The sequence below is a fragment of the Mustela nivalis genome (genome assembly GCF_964662115.1).
Source record: "Mustela nivalis genome assembly, chromosome: 2".
Lineage (NCBI taxonomy): Eukaryota > Metazoa > Chordata > Mammalia > Carnivora > Mustelidae > Mustela > Mustela nivalis.
In genome coordinates, this window is record NC_139021.1 from 156831453 (window position 1) to 156847753 (window position 16301).

At 53.3% G+C, this 16301-nt stretch overlaps 2 protein-coding genes across 2 annotated transcripts; one reads left to right on the forward strand and one right to left on the reverse strand.

Moving 5' to 3' along the window:
- The first annotated feature begins 702 nt into the window (after positions 1 to 702).
- On the forward strand, positions 703 to 3538 carry FRAT1 (FRAT regulator of WNT signaling pathway 1). Its single transcript, XM_082722150.1, has one exon. It carries the CDS (start codon positions 1121 to 1123, stop codon positions 1964 to 1966), a length of 846 nt encoding a protein of 281 aa, XP_082578276.1. The 5' UTR covers positions 703 to 1120; the 3' UTR covers positions 1967 to 3538.
- Positions 3539 to 11891: 8353 nt separating this feature from the next.
- Positions 11892 to 14542, reverse strand: FRAT2 (FRAT regulator of WNT signaling pathway 2). The gene has a single exon (XM_082719185.1). It carries the CDS (start codon positions 13990 to 13992, stop codon positions 13294 to 13296), a length of 699 nt encoding a protein of 232 aa, XP_082575311.1. The 5' UTR covers positions 13993 to 14542; the 3' UTR covers positions 11892 to 13293.
- Positions 14543 to 16301: the final 1759 nt, after the last annotated feature.

Consider the following 16301-nt stretch of genomic DNA (forward strand, 5'->3'; position numbering starts at 1 on the left):
GCTTAGAGTTTGGAAGTTAGGCCTGAGGATTTGGGATTTTGAATAAAGGTCTAACATCTCTGGGCAACAAGACAGCAAAGGATCATTTTTCCATCCCTCCTACTTTCTTTTTTTTAAAAAAAAAAAAGGAAGTTCTGGTTAATCATTAAGCCAACCACAGTCTCTTGAAGGGTTAAACTCATCCGCATCTCCATTATCATCCAAATAGTTCATTTTGCCCTCCCGCTTCCCCCCGACCCCCAAGAGGATACTCCCCTGCTGATCTGAGGCATTTTAAAAGAACTTTGTAGCTCACTTCACACCCCCGCCCAAGACCGACGACCTCCTCTCTCCTGGAATGCCAGCCCTGGCCCAGGCCCGCTTGTGCCCCTGCTCCCGGTCAAGAAACACTCACTGAGGCCTTTCTTCCCAATCCTAACTCTGCCACGGCTCCCCCGTCCCCGCCCCAACTCCCATCGAACCGCTAGGGCCCGGTCTTCCTTTTCATCCCTGTCGGCCTCGTTTCCCTAATCTCCAGGCAGATCCCGAGCCTGAGAGCTGCATCCTCGCCTCACTCGCCGGGTCAGCACTTCCCAGACGCTGGCACCCGCACCTCTAACGCGCAAATGCCAAAACCAGACGAGTTGACGCGCCTAGAGGAGGGGCGTGTGTGGGTGTAAGTGTGTGGGTGCTAGTGTGTGGAAGAAACCAACTAAGTCCACGCCGGTGTTCCTTTCCGGGAAATGCCACCCACGCCCGGCTGACAGCGAGCATCCGCACCCCAGCGCCTCCCGCACACACCATTCCAGGTTGGCGAGCTCAGAAGCAGCTAGACTTCCCCCTGCACCCGGGCCCAGTGGGCGCCCCGCCCCCCAAAGGAACGGCGCACCCCCGGCCCAGCGCGGTGGTAGGGCCCGGCGGCGACGTCACCCATTGTTTACAAATCAACCCGAGCCGGTAGGATTCCGGCTCCCGCGGCTGCAGGCGCTCAGCGCGAGTGTCTGGTGGGCTCCCGCTTCCGCGTCCGCCCCGGCCCCGGCCCCGGCCCGGTCCCCGCTTCGGCCTCACCCCCGCGCCCCGCTCCGCCGCGACCCACCGAGTCCTGCCCGCCGCCGAACTCCGGGTGCCCAGGCGGGGGGCCATGCCGTGCGGGAGGGAGGAAGAAGAGGAAGCCGGCGAGGAAGCGGAGGGGGAGGCGGCGGAGGAGGAGGAGGACAGCTTCCTCCTGCTGGAGCAGTCGGTGACGCTGGGCGGCTCGGGCGAGGTGGACCTGCTGGTGGCCCAGATCGGCGAGACGCTGCAGCTGGACGCGGCGCAGGACAGCCCGGCCTCCCCGTGCGCGCCCCCGGGGCCGCCGCTGCAGCCCCCGCGGCCCCCGGCGTCGGTGCGGGCGGACAAGGCCCGGCCGCCGGCGCTGCCGCTGCTTCTGCCGCCGGCGCCGGCCGAGTCGGTGGGCCCGGCGCCCCCGGGAGCCCTGCGCTGCGCCCTCGGGGACCGCGGCCGCGTGCGGGGCCGGGCTGCGCCCTACTTCGTGGCCGAGCTCGCCGCAGGCCCCAGCGCGCTGTCCGCACTGGCCCCTCAGCCCGGCCTTGACGGGCCTTCGGGAGCGGACAAGCCGGGCGCCCCGCAGCCGCTGTCGGGCCCGTGCCGCCGAGGTTGGCTGCGGGGCGCCGCCGCCTCTCGCCGCCTGCAGCAACGACGCGGGCCCCAGCCCGAATCCCGCACCAGCGACGACGACCCGCACCGGCTCCTGCAGCAGCTGGTGCTCTCGGGGAACCTCATCAAGGAGGCGGTGCGGAGGCTTCATTCGAGACGGATGCAGTTACACGCAAAGCTTCCCCAGCGCCCGCTCACCGGGCCTCTCTCGGCCCCAGTGCATGAGCCCCCTTCGCCCCGCAGCCCTCGCGCGGCTTGCAGCGACCCCGGAGCGAGCGGGAGGAGGGCGCAGCTCAGAACTGGCGACGGCGTTCTAGTCCCTGGCAGCTAACACCCGGGGAGTGGCCACAGCGCCAGCCTCTGCCTGGAGGGCAAGGCATTCCCCTGAGGGCTGCATCCCTACTCCGACGGGTGAACTCGCGTTTTTGGAAGCGGGAAAATAAGCTAATGCAGACGGGGAAAGGAAAAACCGCGAATATTTTCGTGGGGGAACTAATGGGGGACCCCGATGCGTTTGAAAAACCGAAGGACTTGGCCCTCTTTGAGGCGGATTACAGAACGCACCCCAAGCTCACATTCAGTAGTGCTCCTTATTTGGCGTGACGAGTCCCAGCGGCGTAGCGTGCGATTCCACGCAACCTCTCGGGCCCTCCATCCCGGCGACCATGTGGCCACACTCCACGCGCCTCAGGATCGCCGAGCGCCCAAAGGACGAGGACGATCCCAGTTACTTGCTTTACCTTTTCAGGGCTGGTTCCTGATCCACTGGGGGGAGGGAGGGGAACAGGAGTAGACCATGATTTCAGGGAGAACCTCAAACTGCCAGACTTGAAAATTTACGACTCTTTAAAAAACCCATCTCGCGTCTTGTGGGTGCTGGTTCTTAATACAAAACACGCGGTACCAAGAAAGGACCATTTGGGGAGTTGGATAGGAGTAACGCGTGTTCTGCCTCCACTTTGCAGCTGGCTGCTGTTCTCAGAGCGGCGGGGGAAGGGCTCGCGCTCGGTGGGAATGGGAGGCGGGGGCGGGCGGTGCTGCGGAAGGGTAAGGTGAGGCTCGGAGAGAACCTTCCTTCCTCTCAAGTGTTTGCGCAGCCGACCCCCTCCTCCTCGGGTTCAAGGTCACCGTTTTCTCCGCGCGCGCAGGGTTCCGGGGCTTCAGTAGTGCACAAGAGTTGCCGGGTTGTGCCTGTACTCGGAAGAAGTGCTGGGTGTTCTGCAAGTGCTGGAGTCTCTTAAGGACACGCGCACCGCGGCCACCGCGGGTGTGGGGAGGAGGGGACATGCTGGGCGCCGGTGCCTTCCGCGGCGACCGCGCCCTGGGCTTTCATAGAAACGGCCCAGTCTTACCTCGGGTCCCGGCACTCCCCCGCCCCCTCGGCTCTGCTGTCCTACTCCAGGCGGGTGGCGCTGGCGCTCCTGGGGGCCCGGGCTGGGGGTTGGGGAGACGCCACGTGACGGGCACTCCGGGGACACAGCCTCGCACAGCAGCTTATAATGGACTCTCCGGGGCCATTTGCAATAACAGCTGCAATTCCCTGGATAGACGGAGTTGATTTCCTCCCTCTGCCCCTCCCCCAGCCATGCCAGCTCGCCTTTGTAAGTGAAGGAAACCGAGTAGAAAATGTGACCCTCCAAACGGAGAAGCTGCAGGCTTTGCCATTGTGAAGCGTGGTGAAGTGTTTTTGACATACCGTTCGCTTACTCTGAGGGATCGAAAACCGTGTCGTTGGTGTTTTAGTTATAAACAATTCAATGGCTTGTTCATCGTCCAGATGTGGCTGTTGAGGTATCTACACTTCGCACCGGAGTGTCAGGAATTGTGGCTGTCCTGATTATAGGATTTTAACTTAACTGAAATAACTTGTTTTTAATAAATGCATTGAGGTTTTTGTTAGGGCTTTTGTTTTGTTTGGTTGGTTGGTTTTATCTTATTCTTGCCTCGGGTGGGAAAGATGCACAAAACACATTTCTCTAATCCATAAACCTAAAAACACTTGGAATCCTTGTCAGCCTGCCTTGGGGATGGTAATTAGAGCGCCTTTGTGTCTGAGCAGCTCACTAGTTAAGCAGGGTCTGTGGCTGGGTGTGTATTGGTGCTGGCAGGAAATTAAATGAAAGTGAGGTCAGGTTTGGGACCAATCCCATTCACTAAAACCTTAGAGTCTTTGGATTACTAGTCCATGATGGAGATGTTTTATGAAGGGGCCTCTGACTGTATCAGCAGAGGACATCAGATCAGGCCATCACAGCAGACTGGGAGGCTCATCACCTTTTTTTTCCCTTCTGTGGTCATTGAAGACTTGTTTCACAAGGCAGTTCTTAAAGCTGGGGCAGCTCTTGGTTAGGGGCCGATCACGATACAAACCCATGGTGGGAAGGCTGGTTGGCAGTGTCTGAAAGGACTCCTCTCTCTGCCCTTGGCATGTTTGCTGCCATTCTCTACCTAACAACCCGTCTCTGTCCCTCCCTCCCTGAGTTACTTCAGTCTATTCCCTCCTGGAAGGAGCCACACTAGGCGACAGATTACCCAGGGTTTGAAGCCACTTATTAAATGGGGTCCTTGGACAAGTTGCTCAACTTCTGTGGTCTCTGGTTTCCTCATCCGTGAAATGAGATGAGGAAAAGGTTCTCAGCAACTGGCAGGTGCTGGAGATGAACAGCCTTGTCCCTACTCCTTCCTTCCCAGCACTGCCTCTTGGCAACCAGACGACTGGGTCTTCAGTTTCTCATGAAAGAGGAGCATGCCATCCATGGTCCTAACAATGCTTTCTGGATTGACTGCTGTATGATACAATCTTAATTGTCTAACACCCTTTCGGACTCTGCCTGGTGTCCGTACATCCCCATTCTCTCAAATACACCCACCGTTCCCGATGGCCTGTGAGAAGTTCCTCCTGAGCACCCCAAGCCAGCTGTTTCCCACCTGTCCAGGAAGTGTGGGATGCTTGTCCAGTGCTGCTCAGTAAGGGAAGGCTGATTACAGAGGCTCTCAGACAAATGGTGGGGAGGGGTGCTCCAGCCCTGCAGGAGGCTGCCACCTCTGGGCACTGAGCAGGAGGAAAGTGGTCAGGTGCTGGCCGCCCCTGGCATTGCAGTAGCCCTGAGCTCCTTGGCTCCACTACTTTAGTGGGGATGGGATTTCATGGACGTCAAAGGGTTAGGAGCAATCCAGAGCTGAACTGGCCCATGATTTGATGCCCCTTGCACAAACCGTGCTGGCTTGTAATGACCAGTTAAGGCTCGACTCAACCATGGGGTTCACTACTCCATAAAAAAGGAAGACCGGAGAAAACAAATGCCTACTATCACACACTTTAAATACCCTATAGCCCTGGGACGCCTGGGTGGCTCAGTTGGCTGGACGACTGCCTTAGGCTCAGGTCATGATCCCGGAGTCCCGGGATCGAGTCCCGCATCAGGCTCCCAGCTCCATGGGGAGTCTGCTTCTCCCTCTGACCTCCTTGCTCATGCTCTCTCTCACTGTCTCTCTCTCTCAAATAAAATCTTTAAAAAAAAAAAAAAATCTTTAATAAATAAATAAATTAAATAAATACCCTATAGCCCTAAGTGTCCCTCTTTTTAAAAATCCTGCAGCTCTTACTAGCCACCCCCAAATCCTCTTTTGGAATAAGTCAAGGTTCACACAAGTGATTTTAAGTTATTAGACCATTTTATAAGTGGAAAAATAGTATCAAAAGGGACAGGGTAGAGTGACCTACTGAAGTCACTTATGAAGTCAAAGGCCTATGGGAGTCTAGAACCCAGGTCTCTGGGCTCCCAGCTCGGGCCTATCTCCAGGAGCCTAATACCATCACACACAGTCCAGTACTGTCCACTGCACAACTCCACACATGAATGACCCCTCTGTGGTCCAACACGGCGACTCTGCCCCCAGAACCCAGAAAACCCTACCCCAGATTCCTAGGCTGAACTAGGGAAAGCCAGGTATGGGCCACAGTCATTTTCTTACAAAACGTTCAGGATCCTATGAAGACAGCTAGCTGGCCACAGAAAATGGCCTGGACGAACTAAAAGACCAAGCTCTAAAGTGAATGAAAAAAAAATACAAAATAAGTTAAAACACAGAAAGCGGCAAATGACAACAAGCACCATGAGGAAAAGAATGGCCCATCTTACGGAGGACTGTAGAGTCTGCTGCCCCAAAATTTCGTTCTCAATTAGGTGCAAATGCTACAATGTTTGGATTCAATTTTCACCCTTTTTCAGCTCATAAGCAGAGACATAGAACGAAGATCAGACACCACTTTCCTATCCAGCAAAGTCTGTGTTGAACCCTGTGATCCCTTCCTTCCAATCAGGAAAGAGTTACCCTGGCAACCAAATTACTAACTCACTCAATTAGCTCCCCCCTCTTCCCCCAATGCTCAGTAATCACAGAATGTCAGCCCAGGGAGAGCTAAGCCTTAGGCAGTCTAGTGCTATTGCCTCATTTAGGCATGGAAGCCCAGAGAGGTTTCCACTCAGAGATGCCCTCATCGGAACACCGTGCAGACTGGTCCAGGCAAAGGGTCAAGACCTGTCCCACACAGCACGTCCTTCTAGTCTTCCATCCATAACTAAAGGGAGAACAAGTGACCTGCCCTTTACAGTTTCCCAGAAGCAGGAGACAGACAGGCGTGGGCTCTGCAGGCGGCCCTCCTCTGCCTCCACACAGGCAGCTGTGGGATTTGGGGCAGGGTCCTTAATCTCCATGAGTTCAATGAACTCATCTGCAACATGGGGTAGGAATGGAGCCTACCTGGAAAAATCATGTGAGTGTTCAACTAGATAATATAAGGGAAGCAAATAGTAAATACTCAAATAATAAAACATCAATTCTGCTATTGCATGAAGGCCACTACTTTGTTTTCTGTGGAAAACCCGGCTTATTAAAAACTTCTTCAATCTGTTTCTTAAAAGGCATAAACCTGGGTGTCTGGGTATCTTGGTCAGTTAAGCGTCTGCTTTCCCCTCAGATCATGATCCCAGGGTCCTGGGATTAAGCCTCGAATCCGGCTCCCTGCTTAGCAGTGATTCTGCTTCTCCCTCTGCCTGCCGGTCTCCCCTACTTGTAGTCTCTCTCTCTCAAATTAAAAAAAAAAAAAAAAAAATTTAAGATTTTTATTTATTTGACAGACAGAGATCACAAGTAGGCAGAGAGGCAGGTAGAGACAGAGAGGCAGGTAGAGACAGAGGAAGGGAAGCAGGCTCCCCGCTGAGCAGAGAGCCCAATGCGGGGCTCGATCCCAGAATCCCAAGACCATGACCTGAGCCAAAGGCAGAGGCTCTAACCCACTGAGCCACCCAGGTGCCCCAATAAAAATTTTTTTAAAAAGAAAAGCATAAACCTGTTTCCTCTGAAGATCAGGTGCTTGAGCTTACAACCCTGTTGTATAGGTAAGTGCTAAGGCAAGTACAGAGGAAGGGAATATTCAGTATAGTAGAGGTTTAATCTCAAAAGTGTGGCAATCCCTTTGAGCCCAAACCTTGAATGCAGATCAGGATTGGGACTGGTAGAGTAGGAGCTGCAGAGAATATTAACAAAGGGGAGGGTCTGTGCTGAGGACAGCCTGGGACCATGGCTCGTAATGCCCCCATCAGAAAAACCATCCCCTTCTAATTCAGATTCAGTGCTCGGCTGAAGGTCTGCGCGCCCACCCTGTCCATTCCCATTCCTAATTTGTACTGAGAAAATCATGCGATTTCGTCACAGGGAGTGACTTTATAGTTCATTTTGTCCTTACTTTTCATTTTATTTACTGTCATTAGAGGGTTATCTTAGGAGCTCATATGTGAATGTCTTCTTTCCCCAAAGAGATTAGATAGTCTTTGATGGCAGAGGACAAGAGGAGGAGGAGGTGTTGGGCAGCTTATCAGGCTACTTGGCATGGGGGACGGTCTGAGGTCTGACGGTCAGTCAGATCGGTTGAATGGCTGTTATAACATCCAGGCACAAGGTGATAAGGGGCTTGGTGGGAAGAGAGGAAAAGACAAGACACACTTTGAAAAGGAAAAAAACAAAAACAAACAAAAAAAAAAAACGAGCAAACCCATAGGCCTCCTGTAGTACGTTGTGGCATCTCAAATGTCAGTTAGTTCTGGAGCCAGACTGCCTGGGTGGCCACTTCTGGCTCTTTCCTTTAAAGCTCCTTCTGGTGACTTCACATCACCTAACCTCACCTCCAGTTCCTTGTCTGCGAATTGTGGTAGTAATGAAGCCCCCGCCTCATGGGGTTTAAGGATTCGCCGAGCTAATGCTAGTAAAAATGCTGAGACCACTGCCCAAAACATAACTGCATTGAGTAATGCTGCCTGGGAACTGGCATGTAGTAAACATTTGCAGAGCAAACAAACAAGGAGATTTCAACACACTTGTAGAGCCTAGGGAGTGGGGTGCTTGGGGTGAGGAGCTGTGGTTCCTAGAAGTTCGAGAAGAGGGAAAAGGAAGGACAGCAGCTAAAAGGGAAAAACTGGACAGAGGGACGGATCTGCTCAACCAAGAGGGACCTGTGCTTGATGGTCTCCAGGAGGGACGTGCAGAGGGAGAAACTGAAGGGAAGGCGCTCAAAGGGACAAGGCCACCTGAGGAGGTAAGAAGGAACAGCGTGCCTTGAACTTGAACGGCAGGGTTTTGGGGGGGTCAGAGGGGTGGCTGTCCCACTTGACAGTGCCTTATGTCACAAACTGTTCTGCTGCGGTGGGCCAGGGACCTGACTGCTGGCCATTGGAACCACCGTGTATCACCCTTCGTGCCCAGGATAGCTGCATATGCTTGTGCTGTCTCTGTGTGAAGGAATCCTTCTTTGCAACTTAACGCTCCAATAGAACGGAAGCTCAATTTGCTCTCAAGGAGTTGATTAACTGCTGCCCCTTATCAATTAACTGACTCATAGGAGGTAAAATTCACAACCCCCAACTGATAGGCTGCTCAGGCAGTTTGTTTGACTTATTGATTTGAGTGGGTTAAAAAAAAAAAGAATCACAGGCTGGTTATCGTCTTGTTACCTTTGACCTGCCTTTTGCCTGTTTTCTTTTTTTACTAAATAAGATTCCACAACCTAACTTGGTTAAAAATTGATCTCCTAGGTTTTTCCAAAAATCTTCCCCGGACTGAAGTCATAATCACCTTTCTCCAGACACACCAGGCACAGGACTTTGCTTCAGCGGGGCTAAGGAGGCAAAGAACTCACAGTGCACATATCCAAGACACACGGCTTAATGGTGCCAAGGAGGGAACGTAACTTCAGGGTGCAAAAAAGATAGTGAAAGTCACTGAGCACGTTCTGATTCTATATACTCTGGACCTAACCACAGAGGATGTATGCAGACATAACGTAGCTACAGCCGTGTGTGTGTGTGCGCACGCGCGCACGCCCATGCACCTGCGTAGACCCACTCACACAGCCACCGTCCCTTACCGTCCACCCTTCAGCCTCCCTCAGTTCTACTTTTACTTTCCGTCCCTTTCTATTAGTTACTTTTCTTCCAGCCACGTAGTTGGGAAGCGTTGGTCTTCGTAAAGTCCTTCGATCGGAGCCTGGCCCCTGGCAGGCACTGTGTCCATTTGCCAGTGTTAGTACTGCTTCGCGAGGGCCAGCATCTCCCCGGTTCCTTCTGTCCCCCTTAGTTCTAACTCCCGGATCCTTAGCCCAGCCCTGCTCTCTCTCTCCAGCTTCTAGTCATTTTTGAACCACAAGGCTGCTGTCCCTATGGCTTCCCACATGAAACTCCTCATCGAGCCCCATCCCCCCACTCCAACAACCAGCTTCTGCTTGCCACTTCCCTATTGTTCTGGACCTTCTGGGCTCAAGACTTGCAGAATGTTACCAGGGAAACCTAGGCCCCAGCTCCTTCAGAAGATGAGAGCTGCCTCAATTCTGCCGGCTCCCACACCCCCAGTTCTGTGCCCAGCCACTCCAAAGGGCTAGGGATAGCCCAGGCATAGTCATTCCTGGGCCAGGTGCTAGGAATGAGCGATCCCACGGTGCATCCCCTTGAAAATGGCCATTGCCTCAACACAGACACACTTGCCCAGGCCCAGGCTCTCTACATTCTTTGCAAATGGCTGAATCAGTAGCAGGGGCTGCTCGTGAGATGTGTGGTAGGTTCAGGCAGGAGGCAAGAGGATCAGCTCAAGAGCCATGAGTACAGATCCTGCTCTACCACCAATAATTCCTACCTCTACCCATTATAAAGAGCAAAGTAACGTCTTATAAAAAGTGCCCGCACAGTACCTGCCCTTAACAGGTATCACTTTTTCCCTCTCTCTCCCTTGCTTCTCAGGTCCTAGAGATCCTCTCTCCTGGTCTGCAGACACAACCCTATCTTCATGCCCGAGTGCTGTTACGGCTGTAATGTAGAGACTGCAGCATCTCAGCCCTATGCCCTCATCCTACAATCTTGAGGTTCTGCAAACAGCAGCCATATACCATTTGTTATCTGTGCCTCTCTGATGTGATTCCTACTACCTTGGTTTTAAATCTGCTGGTTAATCCTTCCAGGATGTCTCAAACCCTGCCCCATCCCAGATCCCCCAGGCTCAGGACCTTGCACATGTGTGGCTGGCATTTAAGATAAGTTTGAGAAAAGAGATGCTACTGTGTTAAGGTACTTAGTGGGTCAAGGTCTGTAGGATGCTCTTAAGAAAACTTAATAAATCCAACATGGGAGAAAATGGCGTCAAGAAAGTCTCATACACGTGGTACAGTATCCTGGACAATCCGGTTGAGGAACAAGAGATCCCAGAACCAGGCTGCCTGGGTTCAAATCCCAGCTCATCCCCCTAAAAGGTGGTGACTTTCAGCAAGTCACTCAGTCTCCTGGGCCCCATCTATAAAATGGGTCCTCATCTATAAAATGGAGAAAACAGGGGTGCCTAGGTGGCTCAGTAGGTTAAAGCCTCTGCCTTCAGCTCAGGTCATGATCCCAGGGTCCTGGGATCCAGCCCTGCATCAGGCCCTCTGCTCAGCAGGGAGCCTGCTTCCCCCTCTCTCTCTGCCTGCCTCTCTGCCTACTTGTGATTTCTGTCAAATAAATAAATCTTTATATATATAAAAAAAGGAGAAAACAGTGCCTACCTCATGGCCCATCAATCCATGACCTAATGAAATAACAGAGTGATTACCCAGAACAGTACTTGGCACACGTGTGCCCAGTGAACACTACTCCCAGAATGATGAAAGCAGGGGGACACTCTGGTTTAGAAGGCCATGTGGATACAGCCTTCTGGAAGTTACAGGAACTTGTAGGGTACAGTAGCAAAGGCTGGGGACAGCTTGTGCTCATGGTAGCTGAAGTTAGTGAGGGCAAGTTGGGACACATTTAGGAGACAGATTAGGGCCCCCCCTGGGAGGAAGGGACAGTGGTGGTGCCAAGAATAAACACTATCACTTTTTGAACATGTAAGTTATCTCAGACACCCAGATCATCATTTAATCCTGCCAACCACCCTAACAAGTAATTATTGTTTTATTAACGAGAAGGAAAAAGCACAGAGCAGGGACTTACTTGCTCGTTGTGACATGGCTGATGAGTCGCAGAGCTGAGTCAGTCACAGAGCACCAGCTTTCTCTGGCGGCCTGAGCGTGGGTGAGTGGTGGGCAGGCCAGGGAGGAAGAGCTGCTAAGCAGACCACCACCTAATGCGGCTGGCTGGCAGACCTCTGGGCTGGAGCAAGTAGGAACTCAAGAGTTCCACGCCTGGGAAGATGGGCCTGAGGTCAGGAATTCAACCCAACCTGCTCTATTCAATTCAATCCAACCCCCACCTGCTCTAACCAAAACCATTTATAAGACCAAATGCATGGCTATGAAACCGTTTTTCCTTTCCTGGCCCATAGCTCAAGACTGGGTCAGTGGTGAGAGAGAGGAAACAGGGTGGCTTTGCCTGTGTCCTCCCCATTCTTCACTTACAAAAATTCAGATGAAAATCAGCTTCTTCCACCCTCTCCAGACAGAGCAAGTCACTTGGCCTCTGTCCTCCAGCTTGGAAAACAATTCTGGAATATATTATTTCACAAAAGGTACAAAAGCCCATCTAGCAGGTTTCAAAAACCTGGACTCAATCCTCTGATCTTGTGGAACATCAACCCGGAAAAAATGAGGGACAGCAGCCCTACCAATAATCTACACTGCGCAAAGGTGGCTCCCACCATTTGCCCAGGTGCCCCCCCCCCAGGACACTCTCCATTACGAAGATAGCCCCTAGGTGTTTTTCTCCCCCCCCACCCTCCACCAAAAAGCCAAAGCACGCTCCAAAACAAAAACCAAATTTATTCAGCAGACATTTTAATTAAGAAATCCTATAAATCAGGACCACCACAATTTCTGACACTTCGGTGCGAAGTGTACGTCAACAGCTACATCTGGAGGATGAACAAGCCATTGAATCTGTTTTTTAAAATTGGTTTAGCTACCTTAAGAGTGGGGGTGGCACTTTATACTTAAAGTGCCGTCAAGTTTCACAAGGGTAAAGCCAGCGGGTTCTCCTCTCGGAGAGTCACATTTTTGAACACGGTTTCAGTCACTCACAAGAAGAGCTGGTGACAGGAGGAAACTGTGAAGGGTGAAGACCCACACCAAGGCTCAGGCCCACAGCTCCAGAGACGGCCAGAACGGAGCAGAAAAACGGCCAGGGTCTCATCTATCCCATGCAGACCCCAGAACGGGTGGAATAAGAAAGTCTGGCTGGGAGGACAGGGGAGACTGTTTATGACTGTTTCTGAGAAATCTCATGGCACGGCCAAGAGTGGCCCCACGGGAGGAGGAGGAGTTCTGGAAAGAGGAAAGCACAGCAAAACACAAATAACTCTCTCCCATTTGTCCCTCTCTGCCTGCTTGTCCTCCACGGACTCCAAGAGGTAGCAAAGCACACACATGGCTCTTCTTGGAGCAAGAGAAAGAAAAGTCACAGGGGTGAATTTAGCTCTCCCAGGAACCCCACAACCTTTTGCACACAGCAAACTGTGACCTTGAACCACAGGTGGCAAGGTCAAGTCAGTTAAAAGTCCACATTCAACTCCCAACTCTACCCACCTTTAAAATTCTCCACCTCCCTCCAACCCCCAACAGGAGCTCCCATCTCCCACCCCGACCAAACACCAATTAGGTGGGAAGAAGGGGGTGATGGCAACCCACACACCAACAGGCTTTGACGTTCTTCTTCCCCCCGGAATTTCTTTGCACAGCAATTGTAGCACCGTTTCCACTAAGCTCTTCCACCGGAAAATAAAGAAAATGTATGCGTATCATTAGTTTTCAAGTATTGTTATAAAGCCCTGGCGATACCCGCCCCTTGGAGCCCAATCTTTAAACAATCCGGTACACGACGCCCCAAGGGTTAAGTCAGGTACAAGTCGATGCAAGTAGCTGCCACAGTTCTCCCAGTTTATCCCAGGTCCTTGGCGCCGAGGTGGCCAGGGAAATTCTCACGCGGCACGTCTGCGCCCTGGCCGGTGCATTTCTCCACGCTCTGGTTCTCCGACAGCCTCGCTGGGGCCGGTAACTTCTCGCTTTGAGGTCTCTCCCCACGCGTCTCCCGCAGCCTGGGCGGTTACTCCCAAGGAAGGCGACGGCGGCTTCAGCTCAGTGTTGGGGAGGGCAGGACGCTGTTGGATCTGCGCAGCGGCGTCTTCTTCCTCCTCCAGGGCCCCGGGTCAGTGTAAGGCGCCGGAAGGCTGGAGGGCGACAGGGTCCAGTCCGCTGCGGCCGCCTCCTGGCCCAGAGGCGCCCGCGGGACTCGTGGCTGCCACGGCAGCGACGGCTCGCTGGAGCCTCCGCACGGCCTCCTTGATGAGGTTCCCCGAGAGCACCAGCTGCTGCAGGAGGTGGTGCGGGTCGTCGTCGCGGGCGCGCGTCCCGGCTGGGGGCCATCGTCGCTGCTGCAGGCGGCGGGAGGAGGCGGCGCCCCGCAGCCATCCTCTCCGGCACGGCCCCGGCAGCGCGCTGGGGCCTGCGGCGAGCTCGGCCACGAAGTAAGGCGCAGCCCGGCCCCGCACGCGGCCGCGGTCCCCGAGGGCGCAGCGCAGGGCCCCCGGGGGCGCCGGGCCCACCGGCTCGGCCGGCGCCGGCGGCAGAAGCAGCGGCAGCGCCGGCGGCCGGGCCTTGTCCGCCCGCACCGACGCCGGGGGCCGCGGGGGCTGCAGCGGCGGCCCCGGGGGCGCGCACGGGGAGGCCGGGCTGTCCTGCGCCGCGTCCAGCTGCAGCGTCTCGCCGATCTGGGCCACCAGCAGGTCCACCTCGCCCGAGCCGCCCAGCGTCACCGACTGCTCCAGCAGGAGGAAGCTGTCCTTCTCCTCCTCCTCCCCCTCCGCTTCCTCGCCGGCTTCCTCTTCCTCCTCCCTCCGGCACGGCATGGCCCCCCGCCCGGGCACCCGGAGTTCGGCGGCCGGCAGGACTCAGTGGGTCGCGGCGGAGCGGGGCGCGGGGGTGAGGCCGAAGCGGGACCCGGGCCGGGGCCGGGATGGACGCGGAAGCGGGAGTCCACCAGGCACTCACGCCGCGCGCCTGCAGCCGCGGGAGCCGGAATCCTACCGGCTCCGGGTGATTTGTAAACAATGGGTGACGTCGACGCCGGGCCCTACCACCGCGCCGAGCCGGGGTGGGGTGACGCGCGAGCAGGGGCTGGGCTGCGGGTGGTCGCGGGCGGTGCAAGGCCGCGGGAGGAGCCTTCTGGCGTTTGCTCCCAGTTACCTACCCAGGAGGGGTTCCCGGGAGCGGGGAGAGCTGCGTCCTTCCTCCGCCCGGTAACCAGCACGAAAACACGCCGACTCTGAGGTGGTCTGGTTGGTTTCTCCCACTCGCGGACACACCCACCCACACACCCGACCCCTCCTCCTCCGACGCTTCCTCGCTCCCCACGTGTCAGCAACGCCTGGGCCCCTCCCGCTCCTCCCCCGCGCACCCGCAGTCACCCGGACCTGGCGTGTTGGGGGAGGGGAGGGCTCCGCCGGCGGTCCGGCTTCGCCGCGGTGGGGGCAGGGAAAGAAGGAGGGGTTTGGGGTGCAGCGGGGACATTGCAAAGGAGGGCAGGTTCGTTACGGGTCGGCTCTCTGAGACTTCCCCTCTGCCTTGTCCTCCAGTCCGCAGGGACTCTGGGAGAGAAGGACGCGCCACCGCAGGGCTAAAGAAGAGTTGATTTTGCTCATTGAAAAAAAAAGTTAAATAGACATATAGGAGGGTGGAAAAAAAAACTTTCATAATCACAGGGTTCAAACATGTTCATATTTAATTTTTTTTCTTTCCAGCCTTTCTCTTATCAAAGTGTATCATACAAACAACCACACACACAATGTTACACGCTTTTCCAGTTCTCATTACACCATAAATGGTGTTTATGTTATTGCAAGCCCTTTGAAAACTTATAATGATTACATAAGTTTCCATCAAGTTGCTGTTCCATAAATTATTTAACAACTCCTTTGGCGTTTGCTGTTTACCAAATTTCACCACTCTAAGTGTGTGACTAACATTTCTTTCCCTAAAACTTTTTCCATATTCATGATTCTTGTGCTAAGACCATATTCCCAGGAGTGGAATTTTAGGTCAAATGATATGGATATTTTAAGGTTTCTGATGAACGTACCAAACTGCTTAGTGTTGAGTACTACAGTTAAAAAAAATTTTTTTTTGTGATTTCATAGGTGAAACTGACATCTCCTTCGTGTTTTCATACCTCTGATTTTTAGTCAGGTAGAGCAGTTTTCTAAAAGTTAACCAACTGCACTTCCTTTTTTGGCGATTTGTCTGTTTCCTAGTAAGTTTTTCCTCTTGAGCTTTTCTTACGCATGCATTTGCTGTATTTGCATGACTCCTCTACACACCAGAAGTTAAGTTAACCCTTTTCTTTCACAGTTGGCTCTATCTCTTCAGGTTTTAGTTGGCCCTGCACAGTCATTTTTTCCTCTACTAAAACTTAACGAATTTTAACGTAAGCCAAATCTACAAAATCCCTTTCCTTGAGACTTCTAACACAATGCTAAATTTAGAGTCTTATTGTCTCCAGAAAGTTATTAAATATTCAGTTCTATTTTCCTTAGTTTTTTTTTAAGTGTCTTGTGGTTGTTTTTTTGTTTGTTTTGTTTCTGGTTTTTTTATTATTTTTTTTTAAAGATTTTATTTATTTATTTGGCAGAGATAGATCACAAGTAGGCAGAGAGGCAGGCAGAGAGAGAGGAAGAGAAACAGGCTCCCCGCCGAGCAGAGAGCCGGATGCAGGGCTCGATCCCGACCTGAGCCGAAGGCAGAGGCTTTGACCCACTGAGCCACCCAGGCGCCCTTGTTTCTGTTTTCAAACTCATCTGGGATTAATTTTGGTCTTTGGTGTAGGGAGATGATATGATTTTTTTTTTTAATTCCCTGGAGAGTTTGTGGGTCTGGGCTGTACATCTTCATTAGAACAGAGGTGTGTGGGCGGCGTAAACACAAGCCCCATCCTTGTGAGCTCCTAGTTGCTGGTTAAGTGATGGTTGTGAGAACTGGGTGGGGCTGGGAATATTTGGATGGGTCTGTGCTGTGTGAAGTCAAAAGAAAACCCTGAACAGGTTGTACAAAGACCTGGATTGAAGTCTCTCATTCCTGCCACATCCTGGGTGTGCGGCTCCTGGCAAATCAGTTTACAAGTGTTTTCACTTGTAAAATGGAAAAATAATCCCTGCCCTGCCTC